Source organism: Carcharodon carcharias, assembly GCF_017639515.1.
Source record: "Carcharodon carcharias isolate sCarCar2 chromosome 38 unlocalized genomic scaffold, sCarCar2.pri SUPER_38_unloc_8, whole genome shotgun sequence".
NCBI lineage: Eukaryota > Metazoa > Chordata > Chondrichthyes > Lamniformes > Lamnidae > Carcharodon > Carcharodon carcharias.
This window is the reverse complement of record NW_024470812.1, coordinates 154,992-175,901: the sequence shown is the minus strand read 5'-3', so window position 1 is coordinate 175,901 and position 20,910 is coordinate 154,992. Positions and strand designations below refer to the sequence as shown.

At 57.4% G+C, this 20,910-nt stretch overlaps 1 protein-coding gene across 1 annotated transcript in view; it reads left to right on the top strand.

The window, feature by feature from the left end:
* Positions 1–20,270, top strand: part of LOC121274845 (nuclear factor of activated T cells 2 interacting protein) — a 300,955-nt gene extending 280,685 nt beyond the window's left edge. The window contains exons 7-9 of the mRNA XM_041182216.1: positions 8,484–8,628; positions 18,503–18,615; positions 19,846–20,270. Coding sequence (XP_041038150.1) covers positions 8,484–8,628; positions 18,503–18,615; positions 19,846–20,013 — 426 coding nt within the window. The 3' untranslated portion in view covers positions 20,014–20,270. The remainder of the gene's footprint in view (positions 1–8,483; positions 8,629–18,502; positions 18,616–19,845) is intronic.
* The last annotated feature ends 640 nt before the right edge of the window (positions 20,271–20,910 follow it).

Here is a 20,910-nt window from a genome sequence, read left to right as displayed (position 1 = left end):
CACAGCCTTGTATCAATACCCAAACTAATCCCACTGCCCCACTCTCCCCCCATAGCCCTGTATCAATCCCCAAACTAATCCCACTGACCCAATCTCTCCCCATAGCCCTGAATTATCCCAAACTAATCCCACTGCTCCGCTCTGTTTCCATTGCCCTGTATCAATCCCAAACTAATCTCAATGTCCCACTCTCTCCCCATAGCCCTGTATCAATCCCCAAACTAATCCCACTGACCCGCTCTCTCCCCATAGCCCTGTATCAATCCCCAAACTAATCCCACTGCCCTGCTCTCTACCCATAGCCCTGTATCCATCCCAAACTAATCCCAATGCCCCGATCTCTCCCCATAGCCCTGTATCAATCCCAAACTAATCCCACTGTCCCGGTCTCTCCCCATAGCCCTGTATCAATCCCCAAACTAATCCCACTGCACCGCACTCACCCACAGCCCTGTATCAATCCCCAAACTAATCCCACTGCCCTTCTCTCTCCCCATAGCCCTGTATCAATCCCCAAACTAATCCCACTGCCCCACTCTCTCCCCATAGCCTTGTATCAATCCCCAAATGAATCCCACTGCCCCGCTCTCTCCCCATAGCCCTTTATCAATCCCCAAACTAATCCCACTGCCCTGCTCTCTCCCCATAGCCCAGTAACAATCCCCAAAATAATCCCACTGCCCCGCTCTCTCCCCATAGCCCTGTATCCATCCCAAACTAATCCCAATGCCCCAATCACACCCCATAGCCCTGTATCAGTCTCCAAACTAATCCCACTGCCCCGCTCTCTTTCGATAGCCCTGTATCAATCCCAAACTAATGTCAATGCCCAACTCTCTCCCCATAGCCCTGTATCAAGCCCCAAACTAATCCCACTGTCCCGCTCTCTCCCCATAGCCCTGTATCAATCCCCAAACTAATCCCACTGCCCCGCTGTCTCCCCATAGCCCTGTATCAATCTCCAAACTAATCCCACTGCCCCGCTGTCTCCCCATTGCCCTGTATCAATCCCCAAACTTATCCCACTGCCCCACTCTCTCCCCATAGCCCTGTATCCATCCCAAACTAATCCCAATGCCCCTATCTCTCCCCATAGCCCTGTATCAATCCCAAACTAACCTGAATGCCCTACTCTCTCCCCATAGCCCTGTATCAATCCTAAACTAATCCCACTGTCCCGCTCTCCCCCACAGCCTTGTATCAATCCCCAAACTAATCCCACTTCCCCTCGCTCTCCCCATAGCCCTGTATCAATCCCCAACCTATTCCCACTGCCCTGCTCTCTCCCCATAGCCCAGCAATCAATCCCCAAACTAATCCCACTGCCCCACTCTCTCACCATAGCCCTGTATCAATCCCCAAACTAATCCCACTGCCCCGCTCTCTCCCCATAGCCCTGTATCAATACCCAAACTAATCCCACTGCCCTGCTTTCTCCCCATAGCCCTGTATCAATCCCCAAACTAATCCCACTGCCCCGCTCCCTCCCCATAGCCCTGTATCAATCCCCAAACTAATCCCACTGCCCCGCTCTCTCCCCATAGCCCTGTATCAATCCCCAAACTAATCCCACTGCCCCGCTCTCTCCCCATAGCCCTGTATCAATCCCCAAACTAATCCCACTGCCCTGCTCTCTCCACGTAGCCCTGTATCAATCCCCAAACTAATCCCACTGTCCCGCTCTCTCCCCATAGCCCTGTATCAATCCCCAAACTAATCCCAGTGCGCCGCTCTCTCCCCATAGCCCTGTATCAATCCCCAAACTAATCCCACTGCCCCGCTCTCTCCCCATAGCCCTGTATCAATCCCAAATTAATCCCACTGCCCCGCTCTCTCCCCATAGCCCTGTATCAATCCCCAAACTAATCCCACTGCCCCACTCTCTCCCCATAGCCCTGTATCAATCGCCAAACTAATCCCACTGCCCCGCTCTCTCCCCATAGCCCTGTATCAATCCCAAATTAATCCCACTGCCCCGCTCTCTCCCCATAGCCCTGTATCAATCCCCAAACTAATCCCACTGCCCCACTCTCTCCCCATAGCCCTGTATCAATCGCCAAACTAATCCCACTGCCCCGCTCTCTCCCCATAGCCCTGTATCAATCCCCAAACTAATCCCACTGCCGCACTCTCTCCCCATAGCCCTGTATCAATCCCCAAACTAATCCCACTGCCCTGCTTTCTCCCCATAGCCCTGTATCCATCCCAAACTAATCCCAATGCCCCGATTTCTCCCCATAGCCCTGTATCAAGCCCCAAACTAATCCCACTGCCCCGCTGTCTCCCCATAGCCCTGTATCAATCTCCAAACTAATCCCACTGCCCCGCTGTCTCCCCATAGCCCTCTATCCATCCCAAACTAATCCCATTGCCCCGCTCGCTCCCCCTAGCCCTGTATCAATCCCTAAACTAATCCCATTATCCCGATCTCTCCCCATAGCCCTGTATCAATCCCCAGACTAATCCCACTGCCCTGCTTTCTCCCCATAACCCTGTATCAATCGCCAAACTAATCTCAATGCCCTACTCTCTCCCCATAGCCCTGTATCAATCCTAAACTAGTCCCACTGCCCCGCTCTCTCCCCATAGCCCTGTATCCATCCCAAACTAATCCCAATCCCCCGCTCTCTCCCCATAGCTCTGTATTAATCCCCAAACTAATCCCACTGCCCCACTCTCTCCCCATAGCCCTGCATCAATCCCCAAACTAATCCCACTGCCCCGCTCTCTCCCCATAGCTCTGTATTAATCCGCAAACTAATCCCAATGCCCCGCTCTCTCCCCATAGCCCTGTATCAATCCCCAAACTAATCCCACTGCCCCGCTCTCTCCCCATAGCCCTGTATCCATCCCAAACTAATCCCAATGTCGCGAACTCTCCCCATAGCCCTGTATCAATCCCAAACTAATCCCACTGTCCCACTCTCCCCCACAGCCTTGTATCAATCCCCAAACTAATCCCACTTCCCCTCGCTCTCCCCATAGCCCTGTATCAGTCCCCAAACTATTCCCACTGCCCTGCTCTCTCCCCATAGCCCAGCAATCAATCCCCAAACTAATCCCACTGCCCCACTCTCTCACCATAGCCCTGTATCAATCCCCAAACTAATCCCACTGCCCCGCTCTCTCCCCATAGCCCTGTATCCATCCCAAACTAATCCCACTGCCCCGATCTCTCCCCATAGCCCTGTATCAATCCCCAAACTTATCCCACTGCCCTGCTTTCTCCCCATAGCCCTGTATCCATCCCAAACTAATCCCAATGCCCCGATCTCTCCCCATAGCCCTGTATCAATACCCAAACTAATCCCACTGCCCTGCTTTCTCCCCATAGCCCTGTATCAATCCCCATACTAATCCCACTGCCCCGCTCCCTCCCCATAGCCCTTTATCAATCCCCAAACTAATCCCACTGCCCCGCTCTCTCCCCATAGCCCTGTATCAATCCCCAAACTAATCCCACTGCCCCGCTCTCTCCACATAGCCCTGTATCAATCCCCAAACTAATCCCACTGCCCCTCTCTCTCCCCATAGCCCTGTATCAATCCCCAAACTAATCCCACTACCCGGGTGTCTCCCCATGGTCCTGTATCAATCCCCAAACTATTCCCACTGCCCCGCTCTCTCCCCATAGCCCTGTATCAATCCCCAAACTAATCCCACTGTCCCACTCTCTCCCCATAGCCCAGTATCAATCCCCAAACTAATCCCACTGCCCCGCTCTCTCCCCATAGCCCTGTATCAATCCCCAAACTAATCCCACTGCCCCGCTCTCTCCCCATAGCCCTGTATCAATCCCCAAACTAATCCCACTGCCCCGCTCTCTCCCCATAGCCCTGTATCAATCCCCAAACTAATCCCACTGCCCCGCTCTCTCCACGTAGCCCTGTATCAATCCCCAAACTAATCCCACTGCCCCGCTCTCTCCCCATAGCCCTGTATCAATCCCCAAACTAATCCCAGTGCGCCGCTCTCTCCCCATAGCCCTGTATCAATCCCCAAACTAATCCCACTGCCCCGCTCTCTCCCCATAGCCCTGTATCAATCCCCAAACTAATCCCAGTACTCCGCTCTCTCCCCATAGCCCTGTATCAATCCCCAAACTAATCCCACTGCCCCGCTCTCTCCCCATAGCCCTGTATCCATCCCCAAACTAATCCCACTGCCCCGCTCTCTCCCCATAGCCCTGTATCAATCCCAAACTAATCCCACTGCCCCGCTCTCTCCCCATAGCCCTGTATCAATCCCCAAACCAATCCCACTGCCCCGCTCTCTCCCCATAGCCCTGTATCAATACCCAAACTAATCCCACTGCCCCGCTGTCTCCCCATAGCCCTGTATCAATCTCCAAACTAATCCCACTGCCCTGCTGTCTCCCCATAGCCCTCTATCCATCCCAAACTAATCCCATTGCCCCGCTCGCTCCCCCTAGCCCTGTATCAATCCCTAAACTAATCCCATTGCCCCGATCTCTCCCCATAGCCCTGTATCAATCCCCAGTCTAATCCCACTGCCCTGCTTTCTCCCCATAGCCCTGTATCAATCGCCAAACTAATCTCAATGCCCTACTCTCTCCCCATAGCCCTGTATCAATCCTAAACTAGTCCCACTGCCCCACTCTCTCCCCATAGCCCTGTATCCATCCCAAACTAATCCCAATCCCCCGCTCTCTCCCCATAGCTCTGTATTAATCCCCAAACTAATCCCACTGCCCCACTCTCTCCCCATAGCCCTGCATCAATCCCCAAACTAATCCCACTGCCCCGCTCTCTCCCCATAGCTCTGTATTAATCCGCAAACTAATCCCACTGCCCCGCTCTCTCCCCATAGCCCTGTATCAATCCCCAAACTAATCCCACTGCCCCGCTCTCTCCCCATAGCCCTGTATCCATCCCAAACTAATCCCAATGTCGCGAACTCTCCCCATAGCCCTGTATCAATCCCAAACTAATCCCACTGTCCCACTCTCCCCCACAGCCTTGTATCAATCCCCAAACTAATCCCACTTCCCCTCGCTCTCCCCATAGCCCTGTATCAATCCCCAAACTAATCCCACTGCACCGCACTCACCCACAGCCCTGTATCAATCCCCAAACTATTCCCACTGCCCTGCTCTCTCCCCATAGCCCAGCAATCAATCCCCAAACTAATCCCACTGCCCCACTCTCTCACCATAGCCCTGTATCAATCCCCAAACTAATCCCACTGCCCCGCTCTCTCCCCATAGCCCTGTATCCATCCCAAACTAATCCCACTGCCCCGATCTCTCCCCATAGCCCTGTATCAATCCCCAAACTAATCCCACTGCCCTGCTTTCTCCCCATAGCCCTGTATCCATCCCAAACTAATCCCATTGCCCCGCTCGCTCCCCCTAGCCCTGTATCAATCCCTAAACTAATCCCATTGCCCCGATCTCTCCCCATAGCCCTGTATCAATCCCCAGTCTAATCCCACTGCCCTGCTTTCTCCCCATAGCCCTGTATCAATCGCCAAACTAATCTCAATGCCCTACTCTCTCCCCATAGCCCTGTATCAATCCTAAACTAGTCCCACTGCCCCACTCTCTCCCCATAGCCCTGTATCCATCCCAAACTAATCCCAATCCCCCGCTCTCTCCCCATAGCTCTGTATTAATCCCCAAACTAATCCCACTGCCCCACTCTCTCCCCATAGCCCTGCATCAATCCCCAAACTAATCCCACTGCCCCGCTCTCTCCCCATAGCTCTGTATTAATCCGCAAACTAATCCCACTGCCCCGCTCTCTCCCCATAGCCCTGTATCAATCCCCAAACTAATCCCACTGCCCCGCTCTCTCCCCATAGCCCTGTATCCATCCCAAACTAATCCCAATGTCGCGAACTCTCCCCATAGCCCTGTATCAATCCCAAACTAATCCCACTGTCCCACTCTCCCCCACAGCCTTGTATCAATCCCCAAACTAATCCCACTTCCCCTCGCTCTCCCCATAGCCCTGTATCAATCCCCAAACTAATCCCACTGCACCGCACTCACCCACAGCCCTGTATCAATCCCCAAACTATTCCCACTGCCCTGCTCTCTCCCCATAGCCCAGCAATCAATCCCCAAACTAATCCCACTGCCCCACTCTCTCACCATAGCCCTGTATCAATCCCCAAACTAATCCCACTGCCCCGCTCTCTCCCCATAGCCCTGTATCCATCCCAAACTAATCCCACTGCCCCGATCTCTCCCCATAGCCCTGTATCAATCCCCAAACTAATCCCACTGCCCTGCTTTCTCCCCATAGCCCTGTATCCATCCCAAACTAATCCCAATGCCCCGATCTCTCCCCATAGCCCTGTATCAATACCCAAACTAATCCCACTGCCCTGCTTTCTCCCCATAGCCCTGTATCAATCCCCATACTAATCCCACTGCCTCGCTCTCTCCCCATAGCCCTGTATCAATCCCCAAACTAATCCCACTGCCCCGCTCTCTCCCCATAGCCCTGTATCAATCCCCAAACTAATCCCACTGTCCCACTCTCTCCCCATAGCCCAGTATCAATCCCCAAACTAATCCCACTGCCCCGCTCTCTCCCCATAGCCCAGTATCAATCCCCAAACTAATCCCAGTGCGCCGCTCTCTCCCCATAGCCCTGTATAAATCCCCAAACTAATCCCACTGCCCCGCTCTCTCCCCATAGCCCTGTATCAATCCCAAATTAATCCCACTGCCCCGCTCTCTCCCCATAGCCCTGTATCAATCCCCAAACTAATCCCACTGCCCCGCTCTCTCCCCATAGCCCTGTATCAATCCCCAAACTAATCCCACTGCCCTGCTTTCTCCCCATAGCCCTGTATCCATCCCAAACTAATCCCAATGCCCCGATCTCTCCCCATAGCACTGTATCAAGCCCCAAACTAATCCCACTGCCCCGCTGTCTTCCCATAGCCCTGTATCAATCTCCAAACTAATCCCACTGCCCCGCTCTCTCCCCATAGCCCTGTATCCATCCCAAACTAATCCCATTGCCCCGCTCTCTCCCCTAGCCCTGTATCAATCCCTAAACTAATCCCATTGCCCCGATCTCTCCCCACAGCCCTGTATCAATCCCCAAACTAATCCCACTGCCCCGCTTTCCCCACAGCCCTGTATCAATCTCCAAACTAATCCCTCCTCCCCGCTCTCCCCAGGCTGCCCTGTGATGATCCTGGTGACTGCCTGGGACTGAATCTTGTTCTGTATCTAACAATGCACCCGACATCCCACTCTCCACCTCTCGTCTCTCCCTCTCTCCCCTGCTTCTCTCTATGCCCCTTTGCTTCCTCTTTTCCCACCTCCACCTCTCTGCTCCCCCTCCCCTCCTCCCCCCCTCTCCCCGTTCTCACCACCTTCTCCATTCTGCCCCCCCATTCCCCCTCTCTGCTCTCCCCCCCTCTCTGCTCTCCCCCCCTCTCTGCTCTCCCCCCCTCTCTGCTCTCCTCCCCTCTCTGCTCTCCCCCCCTCTCTGCTCTCCCCCCTCTCTGCTCTCCCCCCCTCTCTGCTCTCCCCCCCTCTCTGCTCTCCCCCCCTCTCTGCTCTCCCCCCCTCTCTGCTCTCCCCCCCTCTCTGCTCTCCCCCCCTCTCTGCTCTCCCCCCCTCTATGCTCTCCCCCCCTCTATGCTCTCCCCCCCTCTCTGCTCTCCCCCCCTCTCTGCTCTCCCCCCTCTCTGCTCTCCCCCCCTCTCTGCTCTCCCCCCTCTATGCTCTCCCCCCCTCTCTGCTCTCCCCCCCTCTCTGCTCTCCCCCCCTCTCTGCTCTCCCCCCTCTCTGCTCTCCTCCCCTCTCTGCTCTCGCCCCCTCTCTGCTCTCGCCCCCTCTCTGCTCTCCCCCCCCCCTCTGCTCTCCCCCCTCTCTGCTCTCCCCCCTCTCTGCTCTCCCCCCTCTCTGCTCTCCCCCCCTCTCTGCTCTCCCCCCTCTCTGCTCTCCCGCCCTCTCTGCTCTCCTCCCCTCTCTGCTCTCCCCCCCTCTCTGCTCTCCCCCCTCTCTGCTCTCCTCCCCTCTCTGCTCTCCCCCCCTCTCTGCTCTCCCCCCCTCTCTGCTCTCCCCCCCTCTCTGCTCTCGCCCCCTCTCTGCTCTCCCCCCTCTCTGCTCTCCCCCCCTCTCTGCTCTCCCCCCCTCTCTGCTCTCCCCCCCTCTATGCTCTCCCCCCCTCTATGCTCTCCCCCCCTCTCTGCTCTCCCCCCCTCTCTGCTCTCCCCCCTCTCTGCTCTCCCCCCCTCTCTGCTCTCCCCCCCTCTCTGCTCTCCCCCCTCTCTGCTCTCCTCCCCTCTCTGCTCTCGCCCCCTCTCTGCTCTCCCCCCCCCCTCTGCTCTCCCCCCCCTCTCTGCTCTCCCCCCCTCTCTGCTCTCCCCCTCTCTGCTCTCCCCCTCTCTGCTCTCTCCCCCCCCTCTCTGCTCTCCCCCCCCCCTCTCTGCTCTCCCCCCCCCTCTCTGCTCTCCCCCCCCTCTCTGCTCTCTCCCCACCCACCCTATCTCAGACGGACCCTCTGCAGAAGGTGATAGACTACGTAGCAGACAGACTGGAAGTGGATGCTGCTCGAGTACTGCTTCTCCTGAAGGATGCGGAGGTGTCGAGTTCAGAGACACCAGAGTCTCAGAACATCAGTGTGGCCGACATTCTCGGTGAGTCGATACATCGGGCCCAAGGCTGTGAGGCCGTCACTCACCGCGATGGCGAGGGCCGTGACTCACCGCGAGGGCGAGGGCTGTGACTCACCGCGAGGGCGAGGGCCGTGACTCACCGCGAGGGCTGTGACTCACCGCGAGGGCGAGGGCTGTGACTCACCGCGAGGGCTGTGACTCACCGCGAGGGCGAGGGCTGTGACTCACCGCGAGGGCGAGGGCTGTGACTCACCGCGAGGGCGAGGGCTGTGACTCACCGCGAGGGCGAGGGCTGTGACTCACCGCGAGGGCGAGGGCTGTGACTCACCGCGAGGGCGAGGGCTGTGACTCACCGCGAGGGCGAGGGCTGTGACTCACAGCGAGGGCGAGGGCTGTGACTCACAGCGAGGGCGAGGGCTGTGACTCACAGCGAGGGCGAGGGCTGTGACTCACAGCGAGGGCGAGGGCCGTGAATCACCGCGAGGGCGAGGGCCGTGACTCACCGCGAGGGCGAGGGCTGTCACCGCAAGGGCTGTGACTCACCGCGAGGGCGAGGGCCGTGACTCACCGCGAGGGCGAGGGCCGTGACTCACCGCGAGGGCGAGGGCCGTGACTCACCGCGAGGGCGAGGGCCGTGACTCACCGCGAGGGCGAGGGCCGTGACTCACCGCGAGGGCGAGGGCCGTGACTCACCGCGAGGGCCAGGGCCGTGACTCACCGCGAGGGCCAGGGCCGTGACTCACCGCGAGGGCCAGGGCCGTGACTCACCGCGAGGGCCAGGGCCGTGACTCACCGCGAGGGCCAGGGCCGTGACTCACCGCGAGGGCCAGGGCCGTGACTCACCGCGAGGGCCAGGGCCGTGACTCACCGCGAGGGCCAGGGCCGTGACTCACCGCGAGGGCGAGGGCCGTGACTCACCGCGAGGGCGAGGGCCGTGACTCACCGCGAGGGCGAGGGCCGTGACTCACCGCGAGGGCGAGGGCCGTGACTCACCGCGAGGGCGAGGGCCGTGACTCACCGCGAGGGCGAGGGCCGTGACTCACCGCGAGGGCGAGGGCCGTGACTCACCGCGAGGGCGAGGGCCGTGACTCACCGCGAGGGCGAGGGCCGTGACTCACCGCGAGGGCGAGGGCCGTGACTCACCGCGAGGGCGAGGGCCGTGACTCACCGCGAGGGCGAGGGCCGTGACTCACCGCGAGGGCGAGGGCCGTGACTCACCGCGAGGGCGAGGGCTGTCACCGTGAGGGCGAGGGCTGTGACTCACCGCGAGGGCGAGGGCCGTCACTCACCGCGAGGGCGAGGGCCGTGACTCACCGCGAGGGCGAGGGCCGTCACTTACCGCGAGGGCGAGGGCTGTCACCGCGAGGGCGAGGGCCGTCACTCACCGCGAGGGCGAGGGCCGTCACTCACCGTGAGGGCGAGGGCCGTCACTCACCGCGAGGATGAGGGCTGTCACCGCGAGGGCGAGGGCTGTGACTCACCGCGAGGGCGAGGGCCGTCACTCACCGGGAGGGCGAGGGCCGTGACTCACCGCGAGGGCGAGGTCCGTCACTCACCGCGAGGGCGAGGGCTGTCACTCACCGCGAGGGCGAGGTCCGTCACTCACCGCGAGGGCGAGGGCTGTCACCGCGAGGGCGAGTGCTGTGATTCACCGCGAGGGCGAGGGCTGTGACTCACCGCGAGGGCCGTCACTCACCGCGAGGGCCGTCACTCACCGCGAGGGCCGTGACTCACCGCGAGGGCGAGGGCTGTGATTCACCGCGAGGGCGAGGGCTGTGACTCACCGTGAGGGCCGTCACTCACCGCGAGGGCTGTCACTCACCGCGAGGGCTGTGACTCACCGCGAGGGCGAGGGCTGTGACTCACCGCGAGGGCGAGGAATTTGTGATTTCAATTATTTATGCTGCCTCTGAACAGCCAGAAAGCTCGAGGCTCGGACCTCGGCCTTGTCATTATGGCACACACTCACTGGCGCTCGCACTCTCTCACACACACACAGTCGCGCTCTCACACACGCACACACAGTCGCACTCTCTCACACGCACAGTCACGCTCTCTCAAACGCACACATAGTCGCGCGCTCTCACACACAGTCGCTCTCTCACACACACATTCACTCTCACGCAGTCGCTCTCACACACACGCACAGTCGCTCTCTCACACACACACGCAGTCGCTCTCTCACACACAGTCACTCACACACAGTCACTCACACACGCAGTCACACACACAGTCGCTCTCTCACACACGCACAGTCACACACACACACAGTCGCTCTCACACATACACAGTCGCTCACACACACACAGTCGCTCACACACGCACAGTCGCTCTCACACACAGTCGCTCTCTCACACGCAGTCACTCTCATACACACACAGTCGCTCTCACACGCACACTCACACACAGTCGCTCTCACACACGCACAGTCACTCTCTCACACACGCACACAGTCGCTCTCTCACACGCAGTCACTCACACACACACAGTCGCTCTCTCACACATGCACAGTCCTTCTCACACATGCACAGTCCTTCTCACACATGCACAGTCCTTCTCACACACGCACAGTCCTTCTCACACACACAGTCACTCTCTGACACACGCACAGTTGCTCTCACATATACGCACAGTCGCTCTCTCACACACGCAGTCGCTCTCTTACACACACACACTCACACACACATGCAAAGTCGCTCTCACGCACAGTCGCTCTCTCACACACGCACAGTCACTCTCTCACACACGCACAGTCGCTCTCTCACACACGCACAGTCGCTCTCACACACGCACAGTCGCTCTCTCACACACGCACAGTCGCTCTCTCACACACGCACAGTCGCTCTCACACACGCACAGTCGCTCACACACACGCACAGTCGCTCACACACACGCACAGTCGCTCACACACACGCACAGTTGCTCTCTCACACACGCACAGTCGCTCTCACACGCACAGTCGCTCTCACACGCACAGTCGCTCTCACACACGCACAGTCGCTCTCACACACGCACAGTCGCTCTCACACACGCACAGTCGCTCTCTCACACGCACAGTCGCTCTCTCACACGCACATTCGCTCTCACACACGCACAGTCGCTTTCTCCCACACACACAGTCGCTCGCACACACGCACAGTCGCTCTCTCACACACAGTCACTCTCTCACACGCACAGTCGCTCTCACACATGCACAGTCACACACACACAGTTGCTCTCTCTCTCACAGTCACACACACACAGTCACACACACACAGTCGCTCTCACACACGCACAGTCGCTCTCTCACACACGCAGTCACTCACACACACACACACACACAGTCGCTCTCACGCACAAACACAGTCGCTCTCACACATACAGTTGCTCTTTCACACACACAGTCGCTTTCACGCACAGTCGCTCTCACACACGCACAGTCACTCACACACGCACAGTCGCTCTCACACACACACAGTCGCTCTCTCACACACACAGTCACTCTCTCACACACACAGTCACACACACACAGTCGCTCTCACACACACACAGTCGCTCTCTCACACACACACAGTCGCTCTCTCACACACGCACAGTCGCTCTCACACGCACAGTTGCTCTCATACACGCACAGTCGCTCTCACACACGCACAGTCGCTCTCTCACACGCACAGTCGCTCTCTCACACACGCAGTCACACACACAGTTGCTCTCTCACACGCACAGTCGCTCTCACGCATAGTCGCTCTCACGCACAGTCGCTCTCACGCACAGTCGCTCTCTCACACACACGCAGTCACTCTCACACACGCACAGTCACTCTCACACATGCACAGTGGCTCTCACACACGCACATTCGTTCTCTCACACGCACAGTCGCTTTCTCACACACGCACAGTCGCTCTCACGCACACAGTCGCTCTCTCACATACGCACAGTCGCTCTCACACACACGCACAGTCGCGCTCTCACACGCACAGTCGCTCTCACACACACGCACAGTCGCTCTCACACACGCACAGTCGCTCACACACGCACAGTCGCTCTCACACGCCTTCGCTCTCACACACAGTCACTCTCTCACACACAGTCGCTCTCTCACACGCAGTCACTCTCATACACACACAGTCGCTCTCACACGCACACACACACAGTCGCTCTCACACACGCACAGTCACTCTCTCACACACGCACACAGTCGCTCTCTCACACGCAGTCACTCTCACACACAAACAGTCGCTCTCTCACACATGCACAGTCCTTCTCACACATGCACAGTCCTTCTCACACATGCACAGTCCTTCTCACACATGCACAGTCCTTCTCACACACACAGTCACTCTCTGACACACGCACAGTTGCTCTCACATATACGCACAGTCGCTCTCTCACACACGCAGTCGCTCTCTTACACACACACACTCACACACACATGCAAAGTCGCTCTCACGCACAGTCGCTCTCTCACACACGCAGTCGCTCTCTCACACACGCACAGTCGCTCTCTCACACACGCACAGTCGCTCTCACACACGCACAGTCGCTCTCTCACACACGCACAGTCGCTCTCACACACGCACAGTCGCTCTCACACACGCACAGTCGCTCACACACACGCACAGTCGCTCACACACACGCACAGTCGCTCACACACACGCACAGTCGCTCACACACACGCACAGTCGCTCTCACACACGCACAGTCGCTCTCACACGCACAGTCGCTCTCACACGCACAGTCGCTCTCACACGCACAGTTGCTCTCACACACGCACAGTCGCTCTCACACACGCACAGTCGCTCTCACACACGCACAGTCGCTCTCACACACGCACAGTCGCTCTCTCACACGCACAGTCGCTCTCTCACACGCACATTCGCTCTCACACACGCACAGTCGCTTTCTCCCACACACACACAGTCGCTCGCACACACGCACAGTCGCTCTCTCACACACAGTCACTCTCTCACACGCACAGTCGCTCTCACACATGCACAGTCACACACACACAGTTGCTCTCTCTCTCACAGTCACACACACACAGTCACACACACACAGTCGCTCTCACACACGCACAGTCGCTCTCTCACACACGCAGTCACTCACACACACACACACACAGTCGCTCTCACGCACAAACACAGTCGCTCTCACACATACAGTTGCTCTTTCACACACACAGTCGCTTTCACGCACAGTCGCTCTCACACACGCACAGTCACTCACACACGCACAGTCGCTCTCACACACACACAGTCGCTCTCTCACACACACAGTCACTCTCTCACACACAGTCACTCACACACACACAGTCGCTCTCACACACACACAGTCTCTCTCTCACACACACACAGTCGCTCTCTCACACACGCACAGTCGCTCTCACACGCACAGTTGCTCTCATACACGCACAGTCGCTCTCACACACGCACAGTCGCTCTCTCACACGCACAGTCGCTCTCTCACACACGCAGTCACACACACAGTTGCTCTCTCACACGCACAGTCGCTCTCACGCATAGTCGCTCTCACGCATAGTCGCTCTCACGCACAGTCGCTCTCTCACACACACGCAGTCACTCTCACACACGCACAGTCACTCTCACACATGCACAGTGGCTCTCACACACGCACATTCGTTCTCTCACACGCACAGTCGCTTTCTCACACACGCACAGTCGCTCTCACGCACACAGTCGCTCTCTCACATACGCACAGTCGCTCACACACACGCACAGTCGCGCTCTCACACGCACAGTCGCTCTCACACACACGCACAGTCGCTCTCACACACGCACAGTCGCTCACACACGCACAGTCGCTCTCACACGCAGTCGCTCTCACACACACAGTCACTCTCTCACACACAGTCACTCTCTCACACACAGTCACTCTCTCACACACAGTCACTCTCTCACACACACAGTCACTCTCACACACACTCAGTCACTCTCACACACACTCAGTCACTCACACACAGTCACTCTCACATGCACAGTCGCTCTCTCACACACGCAGTCGCTCTCACACATGCACAGTCGCTCTCTCACACATGCACAGTCGCTCTCTCACACATGCACAGTCGCTCTCTCACACATGCACAGTCGCTCTCTCACACATGCACAGTCGCTCTCACACATGCACAGTCGCTCTCTCACATGCACAGTCGCTCTCTCACACATGCACAGTCGCTCTCTCACACATGCACAGTCGCTCTCTCACACACGCAGTCACACACACACACACAGTTGCTCTCTCACACGCACAGTCGCTCTCTCACACACACGCAGTCACTCACACACAGTCACTCTCACACACGCACAGTCGCTCTCTCACACACGCACAGTCGCTCTCTCACACACGCACAGTCGCTCTCTCACACACGCACAGTCGCTCTCTCTCACGCACAGTCGCTCTCTCACACATGCACAGTCGCTCTCACGCACACAGTCGCTCTCACGCACAAACACAGTCGCTCTCTCACACACGCACAGTCGCTCTCACACACGCACAGTCACTCTCACACACACACAGTCACTCTCACATGCACAGTCGCTCTCACATGCACAGTCGCTCTCTCACACACACACAGTCGCTCTCTCACACGCAGTCGCTCTCACACACACGCACAGTCGCTCTCACACACACGCACAGTCGCTCTCACACACGCACAGTCACTCTCACACACGCACAGTCGCTCTCACACACGCACAGTCGCTCTCACACACGCACAGTCACTCTCACACACACAGTCACTCTCACACGCAGTCGCTCTCACACACGCACAGTCGCTCTCTCACACGCAGTCGCTCTCACACGCACGCACAGTCGCTCTCACACACGCACAGTCGCTCTCACACACGCACAGTCACTCACACACGCACAGTCGCTCTCACACATGCAGAGTCACACACACGCAGTCGCTTTCACACAGTCGCTCTCTCACACATGCACAGTCGCTCTCTCACACATGCACAGTCGCTCTCTCACACACACACAGTCGCTCTCTCACACATGCACAGTCGCTCTCTCACACACACACACAGTCGCTCTCACACACACAGTCGCTCTCTCACACACACACAGTTGCTCTCTCACACACACACAGTCGCTCTCTCTCACACGCACAGTCGCCCTCACACATGCACAGTCGCCGTCTCACACACGCAGTCGCTCTCTCAGTCGCTCTCTCACACACAGTCGCCGTCTCACACACGCACAGTTGCTCTCTCACACACACACAGTCGCTCTCTCACACACACACAGTCGCCGTCTCACACATGCACAGTCGCCGTCTCACACACGCAGTCGCTCACACACACACACAGTCGCTCTCTCACACACAGTCGCCGTCTCACACACGCACAGTCGCTCTCTCACACACGCACAGTCGCTCTCTCACACGCACAGTCGCTCTCACACGCAGTCACTCTCACACGCACAGTCGCTGTCTCACAAACGCACAGTCGCTCTCTCACACACACACAGTCGCTCTCTCACACACACACAGTCGCTCTCTCACACACACACAGTCGCTCTTTCACACACACAGTCGCTCTCTCACACACACACAGTCGCTCTCTCACACACACAGTCGCCCTCTCACACGCACAGTCGCCGTCTCACACACGCATTCGCTCTCTCACACAGTCGCTCTCTCACACACAGTCGCCGTCTCACACACGCAGTCGCCGTCTCACACACGCACAGTCGCTCTCTCACACACGCACAGTCGCTCTCTCACACACGCACAGTCGCTCTCTCACACACGCACAGTCGCTCTCTCACACACGCACAGTCGCTCTCTCACACGCACAGTCGCCGTCTCACACACGCACAGTCGCTCTCACTCACAGTCGCTGTCTCACACACGCAGTCACTCTCACGCACAGTCGCCGTCTCACACACGCACAGTCGCTCTCTCACACACACACAGTCGCTCTCTCACACACACAGTCGCGCTCTCACACACACACAGTCGCTCTCTCACACAGTCGCTCTCTCACACACACACAGTCGCTCTCTCACACACACACAGTCGCCGTCTCACACGCACAGTCGCCGTCTCACACGCACAGTCGCCGTCTCACACACACAGTCGCCGTCTCACACACGCAGTCGCTCACACACACACACAGTCGCTCTCTCACACACAGTCGCCGTCTCACACACGCACAGTCGCTCTCTCACACACGCACAGTCGCTCTCTCACACACGCACAGTCGCTCTCTCACACGCACAGTCGCCGTCTCACACACGCACAGTCGCTCTCACTCACACAGTCGCCGTCTCACACAGTCGCTGTCTCACACACACACACACTCTCTCTCACACACAGTCGACGTCTCTCTCACACACACACTCTCACACACACAGTCGCCGTCTCACACACACACAGTCGCTCTCTCACACACACACAGTCGCTCTCTCACACACACACAGTCGCTCTCTCACACACACACGGTCGCTCTTTCACACACACAGTCGCTCTCTCACACACACAGTCGCCCTCTCACACACACAGTCGCCCTCTCACACGCACAGTCGCCGTCTCACACACGCATTCGCTCTCTCACACAGTCGCTCTCTCACACACAGTCGCCGTCTCACACACGCAGTCGCCGTCTCACACACGCACAGTCGCTCTCTCACACACGCACAGTCGCTCTCTCACACACGCACAGTCGCTCTCTCACACACGCACAGTCGCTCTCTCACACGCACAGTCGCCGTCTCACACACGCACAGTCGCTCTCACTCACAGTCGCTGTCTCACACACGCAGTCACTCTCACGCACAGTCGCCATCTCACACACGCACAGTCGCTCTCTCACACACACACAGTCGCTCTCTCACACACACAGTCGCGCTCTCACACACACACAGTCGCTCTCTCACACACACAGTCGCTCTCTCACACACACACAGTCGCCGTCTCACACGCACAGTCGCCGTCTCACACGCACAGTCGCCGTCTCACACGCACAGTCGCCGTCTCACACGCACAGTCGCCGTCTCACACACGCAGTCGCTCACACACACACGCAGTCGCTCTCTCACACACAGTCGCCGTCTCACACACGCACAGTCGCTCTCTCACACACGCACAGTCGCTCTCTCACACACGCACAGTCGCTCTCTCACACGCACAGTCGCCGTCTCACACACGCACAGTCGCTCTCACTCACACAGTCGCCGTCTCACACAGTCGCTGTCTCACACACACACACACTCTCTCACACACAGTCGACGTCTCTCTCACACACACACTCTCACACACACAGTCGCCGTCTCACACACACACAGTCGCTCTCTCACACACACACAGTTGCCGTCTCACACACACACAGTCACCGTCTCACACACGCACAGTCGCTCTCTCACACACAGTCGCCGTCTCACACACACAGTCGCCGTCACACACACACAGTCGCTCTCTCACACACACAGTCGCCGTCTCACACACGCACAGTCGCTCTCTCACACACACAGTCGCCGTCTCACACACGCAGTCGCTATCTCACACACGCACAGTCGCTCTCTCACACACACACACACACATTCACAGTCGCTCGCTCTCTCATGCACTCTGCGCTCTCTCTCACACGCACCGTCACTCTCACACACACACTCTCCCGCGCGCAGTGTCTCTCCCTCCCGCGCGCAGTGTCTCTCCCTCCCGCGCGCAGTGTCTCTCCCTCCCGCGCGCAGTGTCTCTCCCTCCCGCGCGGTGTCTCTCTTTCCCGCACGCTCTGTCCCTCTCTCCCGCGCTCTGTCCCCCGCGCGCGGTGTCGCGCGCTCTGCCCCGCGCACTCTGTCCCGCGCACAGACACACACACACTCAGCCGAGATGCTGTCCCGCGTGTGGGTGGACACTTGCACCCCTCCCAGGGCTGACTGTGCACTCTCTTTTCAGATTGCTTTGTGATGTCTGAATATCGCACTCAGCTGGTCGAGGGTCAGGACAGGATCTGCCTGCGAGTGCGCGGAGTGGAGAAGAGCTCCTTCCAGCTCATCACCATTGGAAAGGTCAGCGGGGGGGTGGGTGGGGAGTTAAGGGATGGGGCCAAGGGGCTGTGGGTGGTGTTGGGGGAGAGGGCCGAGTGGGGCCAGTGTGAAAGTGGGACGTGGGGACAGGATGAGATGATGCCGGGCAAGGGAAGGCCTGGAGGGGGGCGACTGACGAACACACTATCTGCACCCCCCCCAACCCCACCCCGCCCCGCACTGCTTTAAGGGGAGGTGGGGGTTGGGGTGGTTGTGTTTCAGGTTTGAGGGACAGTGGAGGGGAATTTCTGAAGTGTTTTCAGGAGAATTTTGTGCAGCAAATCTCCTCTCCAAAGAGGGAGGAGTCAGTTCCAGATCCAACCCTGGGCAATGAAGCGGTTCCGGGGGAGGGGACTAGGGAAGAGTGATCATAACACTGTGAGGATTAATTATAAAGAAGAACAACAATTTAGTATAAAAGTATTGGAAGGCCGATTTCAGTGTGTGACTTGAGTTACCTGAGCTAGATAAATACAATTCAAATAACTCTGCAGTTATCAAGTAGATTCCAGTCTGTAACTCAATCCCGGGTATCTGTTATTCTATATATAAACCACCCCGTACCCTTCGATTAAATTCCAGTCTGTAACTCAATCCCGGGTATCTGTTATTCTATATATAAACCACCCCGTACCCTTCGATTAAATTCCAGTCTGTAACTCACTCCCGGGTATCTGTTATTCTGTATATAAACCACCCTGAACCCCACGATTAGATTCCAGTCTGTAACTCACTCCCGGGTATCTGTTATTCTGTATATAAACCACCCTGAACCCCACGATTAGATTCCAGTCTGTAACTCACTCCCGGGTATCTGTTATTCTATATATAAACCACCCCGAACCCCACGATTAGATTCCAGTCTGCAACTCACTCCCGGGGTATCTGTTATTCTATATATAAACCACCCTGAACCCCTCCATTCGATTCCAGTCTGTAACTCACTCCCGGGTATCTGTTATTCTATATATAAACCACCCCGAACCCCACGATTAGATTCCAGTCTGTAACTCACTCCTGGGTATCTGTTATTCTATATATAAACCACCCCGAACCCCTCCATTCGATTCCAGTCTGTAACTAATTCCCGGGGTATCTGTTATTCTGTATATCCACCTCCCCCCGCTCCCCCCCACTCTCCCCTGCCCCGAGCCCCCAGATTAAGGGCCAGTCTGTCGCCACCCTCACTCTGTTCTCTCTCTCCCGCGACAGGCTGAGTCGCTGAAGAGGCTGATGGATGATTATAAGATGAGGATGGGGCTGCCGCGCTGTCGGATGACCTTCCACTTTGACGGCACCGAGCTGTCGGAGAGCAGCACCCCGCAGGAGAATGACATGGAGAGCGACGATGTCATTGATGTGTGGGTGTGCTCTCGCTGAATGTGGGTGGCGGGTTGTGTGTGTGTGTGTGTGTGTGTGTGTGTGGGGTTGGGGAAAGGAGCAATCGTTTCTGTCGCTGGACACCAGAGCGGATGTTGTACATACTGACTGCGGGGGTGGGTTGGGGGGACACCGTATCCTGGTCTGGCGAGGCTTCCTGTAGTCGAATAGCTGCTGGGGTCTGGCTCGTCTGGTTCCAGCTGTTTGTTTGTCATTAACATTTCCAATTCCTCCCATAAAGAGAGAGATTCTATTTACTCTGCTTGTGTCGTGGCCGTTGTAACCCTGAGCTTTGACCCCAGCTCTGCTGACGGGGAGGGGAGGAGGGGGGAGGGGCAGGGGGACGGGGAGCTGACCAAAGGCCGACTTCCTGGTGCTACCTCAGTCAAAATGGTCGCCGCATGCAAGAGGGCGATGTCATCGAAAATGGCCACTTCCACTTGCCACCCAACTAGAAATGGCCGTCGCGTCTGGGAGGTGACATCATCAGAAATGGCCACTTCCAGGTGCTCCCCCAATCACATTGGCCACTGCGCCCAGGAAGTGACCTTGTCAAAAGTGGCCGGTGCTACTTCAATCAAAATGGTCAACGCTTGCAGGAAGTGTTGTCGTCAAAAGTGGCCAGTTCCAATTGGCACCCAAATTAAAATGGTCACCGTATCCAGGAAGTGACATCGCCAGAACTGTTCACTTCCAGGAGGGTCTCAAATAAAAATGGCCACCGTATCCAGGAAGTGATGTCATCAGTCATTGCCACACTTGCGGGTGGGACCCAAGGCCACCCCATGGAGGGAACGTTATGAACAAAGAAGTGGCCTCAGACACACAGCGACCTGATTGAAATGGAAGGGGCATCGAGAGACATGGAAGAGTGTGTGAGACACATGTCACCGTCAA